This window comes from Danio rerio, chromosome 4 (assembly GCF_049306965.1).
Source record: "Danio rerio strain Tuebingen ecotype United States chromosome 4, GRCz12tu, whole genome shotgun sequence".
Taxonomy (NCBI): domain Eukaryota; kingdom Metazoa; phylum Chordata; class Actinopteri; order Cypriniformes; family Danionidae; genus Danio; species Danio rerio.
The window spans coordinates 61,585,631-61,601,321 of NC_133179.1; the positions used below are offsets into that span (position 1 = coordinate 61,585,631).

Sequence of the window (15,691 nt, forward strand, 5' to 3'; positions counted from 1 at the left end):
GCAGCTCAGCTTTCCCGAAATCCTCTTATTCACCTGGTATGTATTAAAGATGTTTTTCTCTCTATTTATTACTTGTGTTTGTGCAAACAAATATGCATAGACATTCACAGAAGCATATATAAGATACTCTGACAAAACCTTTTCCTTTTAACACAGTAAAGCTATCACATACTGTGATGCATCTAAATATTTATAATTAGAAAATAATTACATCACTAGTAAATTTATTGTATAGGCAGTTTATACAGAATAATTCAACGACTAGAGTTCACTTTCATATCTACACAATGCAGAACTTTTAGTGTGATTAACCTTATTTTTTTCACTATGGTGTATTTACAGTGGTGAACATAACATAAAACAACAACTGTACTTACTCCTGTAACTTGTTTGCAACAATGAATTTAAAATATCTGCGTCACATAGTCATTTAAATAAATGGATCATCATTGTGTGCGGTCATCTTTATTAATAGCTGCCTGATCATTAACTGAATAGGACCATTTAACATATAAGAAACCCGTTAACAGGTATAGCTCTTCATGCCAATACCAACTTGACAGACTATTACATGAACATATTACATGAACAGGACCTGCCTAACATCTCTTAAGACAAATAAGCATAGTGTCTATAACAATACATGCTTGATTGCCCAGATCAATACAGTCGCTACATCTGAATGGTGCTTTTTCACACATTTTAAAAATAACAACTATTTGTAAGCGAAGTTCTTATCCAATACCATTTTAATACCTCAAATAATTATACATGTGAGGCATCACAGTGGTGCAGTAGGTAGCACTGATCGCCTCACAGTAAGAAGGTCGTTGGTTTGAGCCTCAGCTGGGTCAGTTGACATTTTTGTTTGTGTGTTCCCCCATGTTTGCATGAGTTTCCTCCAGGTGCTCTGGTTTCCCCCAAGTCCATAGGAACTGTTGAACCATACAGTGGCTGTTTTTTGCCCCTGTATTCTCTTTATTTGCATTCAGCAGAAACAGTTTTGAAATTAGTAGAGGATGAGTAAATGACAGAATTGTAATTTTTATGTGAACTACCCCTTTAATGCTTATGTAAGTAAAGGTAAATTAAATATTACTACAGATATTGCTAAAGAATGGCAGGAAACGTGGAACACAGATAATAAGAGACAACAATTCATGTGAAAAAAGAAACCCTAAATAGGCTTATGAAGTTGTAGAAATAGAAGAGGTCATAATTATGAGGATGAGATTTGGACTCAGATATTAATAGAAAGTGTTGTAGATATACAAGTCATTATAAAGTGGATTAAAAAAAAGTTAAGAAAATGTTTAGATTTAAGGTTTGTGAGAGAGAGAGCAGACAAAGTGTAAAGTGAAAACCATGGGAGAAATGTATCAATAAGTCATGACTGCAACAGATTGTGGCAAAAAAGTTAAACAAAAAAGACTTTTATTTTGCCGTGGCGTGTGACGTCATCAGGCAGCGCTGCTTCGTCGCTGTGATTCAACTGGAGAAAGGTTTGTTTTAAAACGTTTACAGATATAAACTGATTTAAAGTTAAAGTTCTAAAGTTTTAAGTTTTTTATACGATGCTATATTATGTTCCTGCTGTTGGAAATATTATTTTAACCCTTTATACAACTATTTTAGTATTTTAGTAGTACTATTTTATTCTGAGTAACTGAAGGCTGTTGTTTGAATAAAACAACAGAAAAGTGTATAATAAGTGTTTTAATTAAATGTTTCACCTGATTTCTTTTTGTTAATTACTCTCAAATAAAGAAACCATTGAAGCAAGTGTTGAAGAGAAATTATTTTGTTTCTGTTCATTGTTTTGTTCATTTTGAACTGGATTAAGTGTCCAAACACAGAGAGAAAAACTCCTGCTGAAGCGACTGATCTCCACACTGTTATAAAGATGGAGTTTATTAAAGAGGAGAGTGAAGATGTGAAGATTGAAGAGACATTCACAGTCAAACAGGAAGATCCGCAGGAACAAACAAGTTAGTTTTCATTCAGATATATTTTAATAATAAGAATACTAAATTAAATCCATCTTGCAGCCCTGAGTGTGCTGCCTAGTTCTCCTAAACGCACAAAAGCAGTCATTGAAAGACAGGAATGAGTTTCTTTTGTCACTTGCTCTCGTGTCTTTTGTCATTCTTTTAATGTATTATTAGTCTCCCATTTTCTCTACCTTTTTAAGGTTATTGATTTTCTTGTTCTCCTGCTGTTGGTAAAGCGTCCTTGAGCACTGGCGCTATATACAATAAACAAAAACAAATAAATTAAAGTTCAAATAAGCTGACGATATTTGACCTACAGTATTCTCATAGAAGATATCTGCTATTATATCTGCTAAGATATCTGCTATCTGCTTTATGGGTTTAAACTTGTTTCTAGTAGTTGTTACGAGTTCTCACAGATAGTATCTGAGTTAGAATTACATCATTATTATAATAGCTAATTACCAGGGCTATTGCTTTTAAACAGGGTTTCTGCGGTGCCTTAAATTCCAAAATCTAAAATTTCAATCTACAATCACCAACAACCCATACCAATAAAACTTTTCATTCAAAAAGGTCATTTTAACTCTATTCATCATAATGGTTTAAATATTTACTTACAATAACATTTGTTTAAACGTGCTCCATTACTGCTGAGGACATCGACCTAGACAGATTGTTGTGCATAGATTTTGTTTATTATAGGTTTTAAAACGTTTAAAGCATTTGTTCATTTATTTATTTTTTTTAAAGAAAGTTTATTTGGGAAAAAAGTGTATGGATACAAGTAAAGCTTACTTGTTGCTACACACAATTTAAAATCTTTTGCTAAAAAATATCTAAAATATAATTTTTAAAAAAATATTTATTATTGTATAATTAAATGAATTAAAATATGATAATACAATCTTTTCCATCTTAGCCATTTGAAAAATTCCTTAGCCTTTAGCCCTTTGTGAGTCTAAAATTTCAGTCATAATGGTCTTAAAAATATCTTAAAAAGTCTTAAATTTAACCTGCAGAAACCCTGGTTTAAAGTATGTCAAAAAATGTGGATGCCTCCAATTTTAAACTTGCTGAATGAAATGGATATCAAAATAATAAATTGTTATAAAACATTGTACAGTATTCTAAACTATATGATGTTGCTGTGGGACGACGTGAAACAAAATCAACAAAGTATAGTGGAACAAAAACGTTTAGCATGCACTGACTACAACTGGCTAACAAACTAGTCTAAAAATGACTTTTTCTGCTTAAGAAATGGATTACAGCATGCTAATGAAATGCAAACATCTGAGTGTAAAGTTCTTCAGTATTGACCATATTCTTCACGTATCAACAGGCGGCGACATTCGAATCCTTTATGCTTGAGACTTAAAAAAAAGGAATTTTTAGATCCTAAAAACATTGTTCTGCTGCTTATACATGTGATGATAACAGTTTACAAGGTATACCGCGGTTTGAAAAAAGTTGAGGTTTTAAAACTGCCAAAATGTTCTGCTGTACCTTTCCTACGGTATATGCAAGTTGTTTTTTTTACGTTTTGTTTTAAGTTTTTCAGGACAACAGTATCTTCAGCAAAAAAAAGATATCCAAAGATGCCGTTTTAAATCGTTAAGAAATCTGTGTTTTTGAAACTAATGCAGACAGTGTGTGACGTGTCTGAAGAGCTAGAAGGGATCCGGGGGTGAGAAAGGTGTGCAACTTATTTGAGGACCGGGAGGGAGACGTGCGATTTTTTTTTTTTTTTTCACTTCTCGTTTTCACTTGTTTGCTTGTTAGGGTTAGTTTTGTAATTAAATTTAATTTACATTTCACATGATTTCTATGTGATTAGCTAACAGGTACATTTCTTCTGGCACTGTACCAAAATTTGAGGTCAAATGATTAGGATCCATATCTTTATCACATTTAGATGAAAATTATTTAAAAATATTGGTCCAAAATCTATGTAATTTAGGGCATCCCCAGAACATATGACTCAGATCTTCTGGTTCCAAACCACATCTGGGACAGGATGAATCTGAATCACATACAGAAGATGAGCGTACCAGTTCTATGGCATATTGCCAGGCTGTATCTAATATTTCTAGTCCCAGTTCGTCTTCCCATTTCTGATTTATATGGTTTAGGGAAGGGGAGGCAGTTCTTTGGATCACTTCATATAACATGGGCATCATACATCTTTGATATGGGTCCATATTTACCAATTCATCTATCCAGCATGCTTCTGGTTGGTTCAGTGAAGGACAGAAGTGTTTTTTAATGAAACTATGGACCTGAGGGTACCTAAAAGAATTAGACTGGGGAATCTCAATGTCTGTTCTCAACTGTTAAATGAGATAAATATGCCATCTTTAAACAGGTCTTTAACACAGTTAACTCCCTTCCTAAACCAGAATTGGACTGCTGAAATATATAATCTTGGCAATACAAACAGGCACGGTCTGAAATAGAAACAGAAATCTTGGTAGTATTATCAGTTTAATGGAATTGATCTTCCAAAGATATAGGAAAGGTTGACCAGTGCGTCATGTCTCGTTTTACTTTGTCTAACGTCATTTAAAAATTATTATTAAACAAATCCTTATATTTACGTGTCACACTCACACCCAGATATACAAATTTATCAGGACTTACTGAAAATGGAAAGGTTTGGGTGGACATTTGCTGTGCTCTATCATTGAAAGGGAAAAGGAGACTCTTTGCTAGATTGACTTTGTATCAAGAAACATTTTCAAATTCTGAAATTATTGTAAGAGCTTTTGGAATATATGTATCTGGATTTGACAGAAAAAGAAAACGATCATCCGCTTATAGCAGGAGGTTATGTTCGTGTCCCTCTGAAAATTCCTCGCATGCCATCTGAGTTCCTTAATACAGTTGCAAGAGGTTTGATGGCAATGTCAGAGCAGAGGGGACAGAGGGCAGCCCTGTCTCGTTCCCCTAGAGCAGGGGTCGGCAACCCGCGGCTCTAGAGCCGCATGCGGCTCTTTAGCGCTGCCCTAGTGGCTCCCTGGAACTTTTTCAAAAGATGTTTGAAAATGGAAAACGATGAGGGAGGTAAATATATTGTTTGTTTTAATATGGTTTCTATAGGAGGACAAACAATCTTAACGTTTTCCAATGCTGTAAAAGTGTGTAGAATATTTAATTTCAACATTTCTGTCAACGAAGATTTGCGTCATAGCCTGCGACACACGTTTCTATCAGCAGGGCGGGATGCCAGGCAGGTAGCTGTTGTAAACAAACCGGCGGCTGTGTGATGCGCCATGGAGCGCAAGCTGTCTTTGCCAAAGATGTACAGCGGGGCACGCTTTCTCATTTTCCCTCCCTGAGAGAATTCAAAGAAGTCCATCCCGATCACTCACTCAACGGTGATTATTTACAAGGTGCGATCGTTGATATGCAAACTGCATTTGAGAGCAGATTTTGCGAGTTGCGAAAGGAAAAAACGAGACTGTCTTTCCTTGACACACACCCCTGGAGATTGACCCTTCCTTGTTGAGCACATTCCCAGGAATGACTCGAGCTGATCTTGATATAGAAATGGCAGACTGCGTTTTATTGCACTGTTGCCCAGATAAGGGGCACGTTGTGCACGTTCATTTTAATGTTGTTTTTTGGAATCCTCAAAATAAAATAAAAAAACATTAAAAACATTTCTTATTTATAACGATTTCTTTATTGCATTTCTTTAATTTCATCAAAGCAAAACATAATGCAATAATATTGTAATGAAGTTAAACTTGATCATTAAACATAATGCATTAACATTGTAATGAAGTTAAACTTGATCATTAAACAATTCATTAATATTGTAATGAAGTTAAACTTGAACATTAAACATAATTCATTAATATACTGTAATTAAGTTAAACTTGAGACGGCATCGTACAACAGAGTAGTCACGTGGCGCGTCATTCTCTACAGGATGCACTGCAGGGAAATGAACATTTAATCATGAAGGCTCAGTATGTATTTGTAGCCAACGAAGTCATTTTTATAGTAGGCTAATATAGCTAATATAAATACATACAGCATGTGTTGCCATCATTATAAGGCTTATATAAGGCTTTTAATTTTTTGCGGCTTCAGACATATTTGTTTTTGTTTTTTTTGGTCCAATATGGCTCTTTCAACATTTTGGGTTGCCGACCCCTGGAATAAAGTAACAGGAAAGTGTGTAATAAGTGTTAAAGAAACATTTTACCTGATTTCTTTTTGTTAATTACTCCCATAAAAAACATTGAAGCAAGTGTTGAAGAGAAGTTATTTTGTTTCTGTTCATTGTTTTGTTTATTTTAAACAGGATAAAGTGTCACAGAGAGAAACTCCTGCTGAAGCGACTGATCTCCACACTGTTATAAAGATGGCGTTTATTAAAGAGGAGAGTGAAGATGTGAAGATTGAAGAGACATTCACAGTCAATCAGGAAGATCTGCAGGAACAAACAGGTTGATTTTCATTCTCAAATACCAACGCAGTCATTTGATCCTCATTCAGATATATTTTAATAATAAGAATACTAAATTAAATCCATCTTGCAGCCCCGAGTGTGCTGCCTAGTTCTCCTAAATGCACATAAACACTGATTGAAAAACAGGAATGAGTTTCTTTTGTCACTTGTTCTCATTAGTTTTTTCATTCTTTTTATGTATTATTAGTCTCCCATTTTCTCTACCTTCTTAAGGTTATCAGAATCAGAAAGAGCTTTATTGCTTTTCTTTTTCTTCTGTTGTTGGTAAGCGTCCTTGAGCGCTGGCGCTATATACAATAAACAAAAACAGTAAATTAAAAAAAGTTCAACTGAGCTGACGATGTTTGACCTACATTATTCTCATAGAAGATATCTGCTATTACAGTGATGATGTTGATTTAGTACTTTCTATTTGCATGTCATGTTGATCACAATTCCAACTTCTTTATGGGTTTAAACTTGATTCTAGTAGTTGTTTCTAGTTCTTACAGTCAGTATCTGAGTTAGAATTACATCATTATTATAATAACTAATTACCAGGGCTATTGTGTTTAAACTGGGTTTCTGCTGGGCCTTAAAAAGTCTTAAATTCCAAAATCTACAATCCCCAACAATCCATCTCAATAAAAATTTTCATTCAAAATAATAAATTTAACTCTATTTTTCATAATAGTATAAATTTTTACTTACAGTAAAATTTGTTTAAATGTGCTCCATTACTGCTGAGGACATCGACCTGGACAGATTGTTGTGCAGATTTTGTTTATTATAGGTTTTAAAAAAGTTTAAAATATATGTTATTTATTATTATTATTTTTTTTTTAAAAGAAAGTTTATTCAGGAAAAAAGTGTATGGGTACAAGTAAAGCTTGCTTGTTGCTACACGCAATTTAAAATTTTTTGCTAAGAAATATCTAAAATACAATTTTTAAAAATGTATTTATAATTGTATAATTAAATTAATTAAATTATGATATTTTTTTGATCGGGCACTAAAAATCTTTTCCATCTGGGCTATTTGAAAAATTCCTTAGCCTTTAGGCCTTTATGAGTCTAAAATGTCAGTCTAAATGGTCTTAAAATATCTTGAAAATTCTTAAATTTAACTTGGTATACCTGCAGAAATCCTGGTTTAAACTTTTAAATATGCTGAATGAAATTGACACTAAAGTAATTAATTGTTATGAAACATTGTACAGTATTCTAATATATATGATGTTGCTGTGGGACGACGTGAAACAAATTGAACAAATTACAGTGGAACCAGTCTAAAAATGACATTTGCAGCTTAAGAAATGGATTACAGCATGCTGATGATATGCAAACATCTGAGTGTAAAGTTCTTCAGTATTGACCAAATTCTTCATGTACCAGCAGGCGGCACCATTGGAATCTTTTTGCTTGAGACTTTTAAAAAAATAATAATTTTTAGATCCTAAAATCAGTGTTATGCTGCTTGGGCATGTGCCGATAACCGTTTACAAGGTATACCGCTGTTTGAACAAAGTAAAGTCAAGGTTTTAAAACTGCCAAAATGTTCTGGTGTACCTTTCCTACGGTATATGTAAATTTTTTTTTTATACGTTTTGTTTTAAGTTTCTCCAGCAGAAAAGATATCCAAAGATGCTGTTTTAAATCGTGAAGAAATCTACGTTTATGAAATACATGTATACAGTGTGTGACTTGTCTGAAGAGCGAGGAGTGATGCGGGGGTGAGAAGGGTGTGCAACTTGATTTGAGGACCTGGAGGGAGACGCGTGATTTTCACTCGTTTGCAGGCATTATTCAATTCAGCTTTATTTGTATAGCACTTTCACAATGTAGATTGTGTCAAAGCAGCTTCACATAAATGGTCACAGTAACTGGAACAGTGTAGTTCAGTTTTTAGTGTTTAAGTTCAGTTCATTTTAGCTCAGTTCAGTGTGATTTAATCATTACTGAGAGTTCAAACAATAAAGAGCAATTATGAGTCCCGCAAATGCAAAAAGACTCTTGGAACTGCTGGGAGACTTGGGATGTCTGAATATCACATTTAACAATTATAGTGAGATGCGATTCAGTGGTACATCGTTGATAAACTGTCCGACGTCCACTGCTCTCTGCCTTAAGCTCAGAGGAGCATATTAAATGAGTGGATCATTTTCATTCTAAAATGGCATTTTAACTCTAAGACCTATCAATGTAAACGGAGCCTGAGTGTCTATTTTTCGCGGGCGCGTTTGCGACGAGGGCGGGGCGGAGGATCGGCGATGCCGGCTCAGCATCGTGATGTCTCTTGGCCATCGGCGATGGACGATGGCATCGTCTATCGGCCCAACCCTAATCCATACCATACCATTCGGCTAACTTCCGGAAAGGTAGAGTAACCAATAGCGTTAGAGATAACAAGTAAACCAAGTCCCGCCCCAGGACTGACAAAAATCACAAAAGTTTTGTGCGAGCAGAGAGAAGAACCAGTGAGCGAGCAGAGAGAAAAGATTGTAAGCATGACCTCACTCGTGAGAACGCCCATCGTGTGCACAGAAAAGATACAGCGTGAGCTGTAGTTTCCTCGCGTGTAAGCCTGTAATCTGCTCGTGTTTAACTTTTCCTCACTTGTAAACATTACCGCTGCGCTCGATTAATATTGGCATTGATTTGCCTCCAGCCACCTATTTTTTGTTTATTTTGGATGGGCTATGAGCATTAAAAAACAATCGGTTGATGGAAACGTCATGATGCACATAATTTTTAAAATACGGGCATAAAAAACATGTGCATAACTGAGTAGGATAAATTTTTTATTCAATAAGAAAAGATAAACTTACGTAAAAAAAACTTCACCTGATGGGAGTGAAGAAAAAAAATGATGAAAATGTGTGTGTAAATGGACAAACCAGCAGGCTGAGCACACTGTAAAACATCTAAAACACTTTAACCATATTAGTGTTTATGTTATCATATTATTAATTACCTCCAGAGCTTCTGGAGCATGTCAAAAGCGTTTGTTCTGCGCATCTCATGGCTTGAAACGCCACCACGTGTTTATTGTGTGTCGGCATTGTCTTCTAAGGTGACATTTATTTAATTAAATAAATAAAAGTTTCATGTAGCTTTTTCTACCACAGTGAATTCTGTTTTTACTGTTGATATTTGGCACCAGTTAATCAGGAAGTGATGATTTTGTTCTCTTTGATTCATTGGATGAAAACTTTAATGAATAATTCGCTTAAATTCACAGACCTTCGCCAGGGACATGTACTGTAACTAGATTCATGGGATTATTACTCGTTCTACAAACAATATTTAGTACTGCTTACATTCTTATTCAAATGTTTTTATTTTTCAAAAGTCTTCAATTTTTCAACAAATAACCATGGTACATAGCTACAGACATACTCGCACCCCATAAAGAAAAAGGGAGAAAGAGAAAAATAAATAAATTAAATAAAAATAGATAAAACAAATTAGGAAATTATTGATAAACTCTCACCTAGGATATAAAAACCCAGTATAGTATAGGAAAGGCTGCCAAACCTCTTTTTGCCAAACTTTTTTTTGTAGAGCCTCATATAGTCTACTTAAGGTGCTCGAGTTTGAGATGTGATAACACTTCTAATATCCAATGTTTGTGGGATGGCGTTTTTTTTTTTTCCAACTGAGAAGAATCAGGCATCTGGCCAATAAAGAAGAAAAGGCAATGATTTTTATGTGATTAGCTGACAGGTACATTTCTTCTGGCACTGTACCAAAAATTGAGGTCAAAGGATTAGGATCCATATCTTTATTACATATAGATTAAAAAATTATCTAAAAATATTGGTCCAAAACCTATGTAATCTAGGGCATCCCCAGAACATATGACTCTGATCTGCTGGTTCCAAACCACATCTGGGGCAAGATGAATCTGAATCACATACAGAAGTTGAGTGTACCAGTTCAATGGCATATTGCCAGGCTGTATCTGATATTTCTAGTCCCAGTTCGTCCTCCCATTTTTTATTTATATGGTTTAGGGAAGTGGAGGCATTTCTTAGGATCACTTCATATAACATGGGCATCATACCTCTTTGATATGGGTCCATATTTACCAATTCATCTATCCAGCATTCTTCTGGTTGGTTCAGTGAAGGAGAGAAATGTTTGTTTTTAACGAAACTACGGATCTGAAAGTACCTAAAAGAATTAAACTGGGGAATCTCAATGTCTGTTCTTAACTGTTGAATGAGATAAATAAGCCATCTTTAAACAGGTCTTTAACACAGTTAACTCCCTTCCTAGACCATCATTGGACTGCTAAATCTATAATCTTGGCAATACAAACAGGCTCAGTCTGAAATAGAAACAGAAATCTTGGTAGTATTACCAGTTTAATAGAATTGATCTTCCCAGCCAAAGGTAAAGGAAGGATTGACCACCACGTCATGTCTCGTTTGGCTTTGTTTAATGTTGTTGTGACAATTATAGAACAAATCCTTTATCCTGTGTGTCATACTCACACCCAGATATACAAGTTTATCAGCTTTTACTGAAAATGGAAAGGATTGGAAGGACATTTGCTGTGCTCTATCATTGATAGGGAAAAGGAGACTCTTTGCAAGATTTACTTTTATCCAGAAACATTTCCAAATTCTGAAATTACTGTAAGAGCTTTTGGAATACATGTACCTGTATTTAACAGAAAAAGAAGATCATCCACATATAGCAGGAGCTTATGTTCGTGTCCCTCTCTAAAAATTGCCTCCTAAAACTAAATTGTGTGTGTCGAGACTAGGCAGAGAGTCGGAGTATCCACCCAACACAGACTCCAGACCTTTTAGTGCATCAATAGCTTTAAGGACTGCACTGTGATCATTCGCCAGAGAAGTTTCTTTCTTAGATGCAGCTTGCACTTCAGGGTTAGCATTAGCATTGAGGCTAGTAGCGGATTTTGCCTCCCTACGGTTGCTTCTTCCTATATTCATCCTGATTCAAGTTGAATTACGCTCAGAACAGCTAGACTCCGACACTTAAATGCTTATTTACCAGTATAGGTAGGTTTTAGGTAATAGTATTTAGGATAAGAGCAATATTAAACAAAATTTTAAGTTTCACGTGAAGACCTTACCAGTTTGCATCTTTGACACTGTCGACTGCGGTATGAAGGTGAGATTCCATGGCAGCGAGATAAATCGGTAAGTTGACCTTAAGTACACTGCACTGAAGTCTTTAGTGATGCACTTGATCACAGACATCATGAGCACTTCAGTAACAAGACAGCGGTCTTAGCTCTGTTACTTCAATACCTACTTCCGCTTTTTGTTTCTCACAACCAATCGTTTGGTTTACACTGCTCGTCTCGACCCGGTTTCTCTACTCATTTCCCCGCACTGGAACAGTTCAGTCAACTTCTCTTCGACTCTCCTTCTCTTCCTTTATTCTCTCACCCATTTCCTTTTTGCCGTCCTATGGGTGGAGACCAACTAAACAATGTTTACTGTCATCACAGAAAACACCAATAATCATGAATGCATGATTATATGCTGTCATGGCTTTGCAATCAAAAAATGTTGTTATAATAGAGGCCAATTGAGAAAAAACAGCCATGAATATAACGAAAAAAGTACATTTGCCCAGAGTGTATTGAGTTTTTAAAAAAAAATTTATTTAAAGCATTTTTCCAGAATATGTCAAAATAAGATGTCCCCAAATATCAGTCTGAGCCTCAAAATCACCCCAGAATGGATGAAAATGACCCAACAGCACACAAGTGAAAAGTTCACATTCCAGCCTTTATTCAGATGCTGTACGGTTATGTCTCATGTCTCTGAGGCAAATATTCAGCATTTTGTTCATAGTTTGTTCAGCTGTTACCCCATAACTTTTTTCTGATGCGTTTACCAGTCAGGCACAGAATGAACAAGCATTCCCTGTCTGCTTTACAAATTTTAGAAAAACATGTTGTTGTAATTATGAATAAAAAAGGCCACTTACAGATTTCTAATCTCTGTCTTATTAATATGACCAAAATTACTTTTATGATCAATTATGTAAAAACTCTGAAAACTGGACTGACATGGTTTTAAATTACTATAACTTCTATGTTAAGCGGCTTTGACACAATTTACATTGTAAAAGCACTAGATAAATAAAGATGAACTGAATTGAATCTGCTTAAATATGTACACATTAATGGACCAAACAATATGATCTGATTTATTTTACATTTAACATGCATCAAAATTACAGTGTGTGTAGCCAATGTTTCCAGTGTCTTTTCACTTTTCAGCTTTTAGTGAGAGTTTTTAAGACTTAATGAAAACTAATGTTTTATCTATTTCAGACCTAATTAAAGAGAATGAGGAGGGTAAAGAGGAGGAACATCATGTCAAAAGTGAGGAAAAAACTCATTTACAGACTGATGGCATTTTGAAAAGGAGAGACCAGAATCATTTCACCTGCGCTCAGTGTGGAAAGAGTTTTGGAAGAAAAGACCATCTTAAGATTCACATGATGATCCACACTGGAGAGAAACCATTCACATGCACTCAGTGTGGGAAGAGTTTCAGCCAATCATCATATCTTAATCTACACATGATGAGCCACACTGGAGAGAAACCATTCTTATGCACTGAGTGTGGGAAGAGTTTCAGCTGCTCATCACACCTTAATCAACACATGAGGGTCCACACTGGAGAGAAACCATTCACATGCACTCAGTGTGGGAAGAGTTTCAGCCAATCATCACACCTTAATAAACACATGAGGATTCACACTGGAGAGAAACCATTTATATGCACTCAGTGTGGGAAGAGTTTTAACTGCTCATCACACCTTAATAAACACATGAGGATCCACACTGGAGAGAAACCATTCACATGCACTCAGTGTGGGAAGAGTTTCAGCCAATTATCCAACCTTCATCAACACATGAGGATCCACACTGGAGAGAAACCATTCACATGCGCTCAGTGTGGACAGAGTTTCAGCCAATCATCACACCTAAACAAACACACCAGTTTTTGTCTAGTGTGACCGCAGCTTCAGTGTGGGATGAGTTTCAGCAACTCCTCAGACCTTAATAAACACATGAAGACCCACACTGGGGAGAAACCATTCACATGCACTCAGTTTGGGAAGAGTTTAAATCGATTAGCAAACCTTAAGGAACACATGAAGTTCCGCACTGGTGTAAAAGAGTATATGTGCTTGAGTGTAAGAAGGCTTTTATTACTGCTCCAAAATTGAAACTGCACCAGACAATTCACACCGGAGAGACTGTAGAGGTTTCACACTGTGACAAGAGGTTTAATCAGTTAACACATCTGAAAACACAAAAGAGGATTCACACTAGAGAGAAACCGTACAGATCTGATCAGTCTACAGAGTTTCACTCATTCTGCACAGCTTTAGAAACACATGGACAAAAAGTTGCACACATGACATGAATGCAGCAAAACATTTTCTCATGTGCACAGGATGTTTCATGTCTGAATAATGTTTGAAAAGGCTGAGTAACGTTATACTGTTTTTCTACACTGCAGTAGGTCGGGTTGTAAATGTGTTGCGCTCCTCGCATTTACCGTAAACACAATGCTGGTGGCTGAGTAAAGAACAGTTTCATAAACATCTGGCACACAGTACCTCTGTGGCTTAATTACTCTTTGCAAGTGATTGTACAGGTGCGGATACATCTGTACTCCACTCTCCAGTGTATTCATGTAGCTTGTGTTGTTTTGGATGATGTTCTCTGTCTGACTCCCTGAATGAGAAACAAATCAATGGGAAGACACCGTACAGTAAAGAAGCTGCTGTGGAGCTCCAGGACAGTTAGTTTGCTGTATACCAGGACCCCAAGTTTAGAAAGCTCATTCAATTGTTCTGTGTGCATCTTTTATTAGTTACGTTTTACAATATTAAAACACTGTGATGATCCCAAGACTCCAGATTGGAGTATGTGGTAAATCCTGATTTGATTCCTGCATTACTCATCCATGGGTATATAAACGTTGTGCTAGCTACCCCAGGACGCTGTGGCTACTCAGGAGTCCTCATGTCAAGACTTGCCATCTCATTGACTCTTTAACCTTATGGTGTTGTTTTGATTATATTCTAAGTTCTTTATCTTCATTAGTATCCCTAGACATTTGTTGGTTGCTTTGATTGATTGTTCTATGAGTTGCATTTTATAATAAATAATTTGCCTTCAGGCTATTTTGTTGGTTCATCTTTCTTTTATGTTGCGACTCAAACAAGCGGGTCATAACACTTTGTAAAATGTGTCTGGTTGTGTCCGAGATCTTGTCCTTTCAGTCATGATCATAGGTGTGAGTAGGAACCTATATTGAGCGGTAAATTGAGAACATTGCCTTTCGTCTCAGCTCCTTCACCACAACAGACAATCACATCAACTGCATAACTGCTGCTGCTGCACTGATCCATCTTTTAATCTCACCAAACTGGAGATGGCCACCTTTTTCAAGTCAAGCACAGTGGTTTCTGACTTGTAGGTGCTGTTTCTTTCCCTGCCATGTCACACTCAGCAGCAAATTGTCCCTCTGCATGCTGAAGGTCCATGTCCTATGAATATGGAATCAGTTTAGTCTCAAAAGAAATTCATGCAAAAGACACGATGTACACATGCGTAGCCAAACTCACGTGCATAAAATCAAATTCACTTGCGTGAAATATTTATTTATATTCACAAAACATTTTCACGTGCTCAAAATAAATATACATTTTCATAAAATACGTTTCACAAATGCAAAACACCATTTGCAAATGTATAAGAGTGTACAAAAAGTTTTGAATGTTTAAAACTTGCGCGTTTATCCTGGATGAGAATGTGCAAATCCTCTTTCACGTACAACTCCCCCTGGATACGCGTATTTTTGAGACTTTCCTGCCAGAGGCAGGGTAACTCGTACCTTTCAGCCAATCAGATGAGAGCTGTAGTCAATGACACCAACTCTGCGCTTCATTTGCGCAGACTTTTTCTCTCCAGCATGGTGAACAGAGAAAGCAGCAGTCGGAGTTGCACTTTTTTTTTCATTTATTTAATTATTTGTCTATAGCCTCACTCTTTTTATCTATTATTTTGCAGCAGCTCCGCTCTTATTTATTTATTGTCTCGCAGCCTCGTGAGCAGAATGTAGCCTGCAGAATGATGAAATATCATTCTGGCAATGCAAGCACAGCAGTACCATTGTGGTCTAGCGGTCAGCATGTTGTATTATCAAGCCACCGACCCGTGTTTGAT

At 36.1% G+C, this 15,691-nt stretch overlaps 2 protein-coding genes and 1 long non-coding RNA gene across 4 annotated transcripts in view; 1 reads left to right on the forward strand and 2 right to left on the reverse strand.

The window, feature by feature from the left end:
* The window catches only part of LOC141381913 (uncharacterized), a 560,761-nt gene that overhangs the window by 237,907 nt on the left and 307,163 nt on the right, over positions 1 to 15,691 (reverse strand). The gene's annotated exons all lie outside the window — the stretch shown is intronic.
* znf1032 (zinc finger protein 1032) overlaps positions 1 to 15,691 on the reverse strand; it is a 104,859-nt gene that overhangs the window by 20,970 nt on the left and 68,198 nt on the right. The gene's annotated exons all lie outside the window — the stretch shown is intronic.
* On the forward strand, positions 1,473 to 14,646 carry LOC137491027 (uncharacterized). 2 transcript variants are annotated; one of them, XM_068220071.2, is made up of 4 exons: positions 1,473 to 1,502; positions 1,844 to 1,988; positions 6,307 to 6,451; positions 12,776 to 14,646. In XM_068220071.2, exons 3-4 carry the CDS (start codon positions 6,367 to 6,369, stop codon positions 13,465 to 13,467), a joined length of 777 nt encoding a protein of 258 aa, XP_068076172.2. In that variant the 5' UTR covers positions 1,473 to 1,502; positions 1,844 to 1,988; positions 6,307 to 6,366; the 3' UTR covers positions 13,468 to 14,646. The 2 variants fall into 2 exon arrangements, with proteins under 2 accessions (XP_068076172.2, XP_073805058.1); XM_073948957.1 differs by lacking the exon at positions 1,844 to 1,988.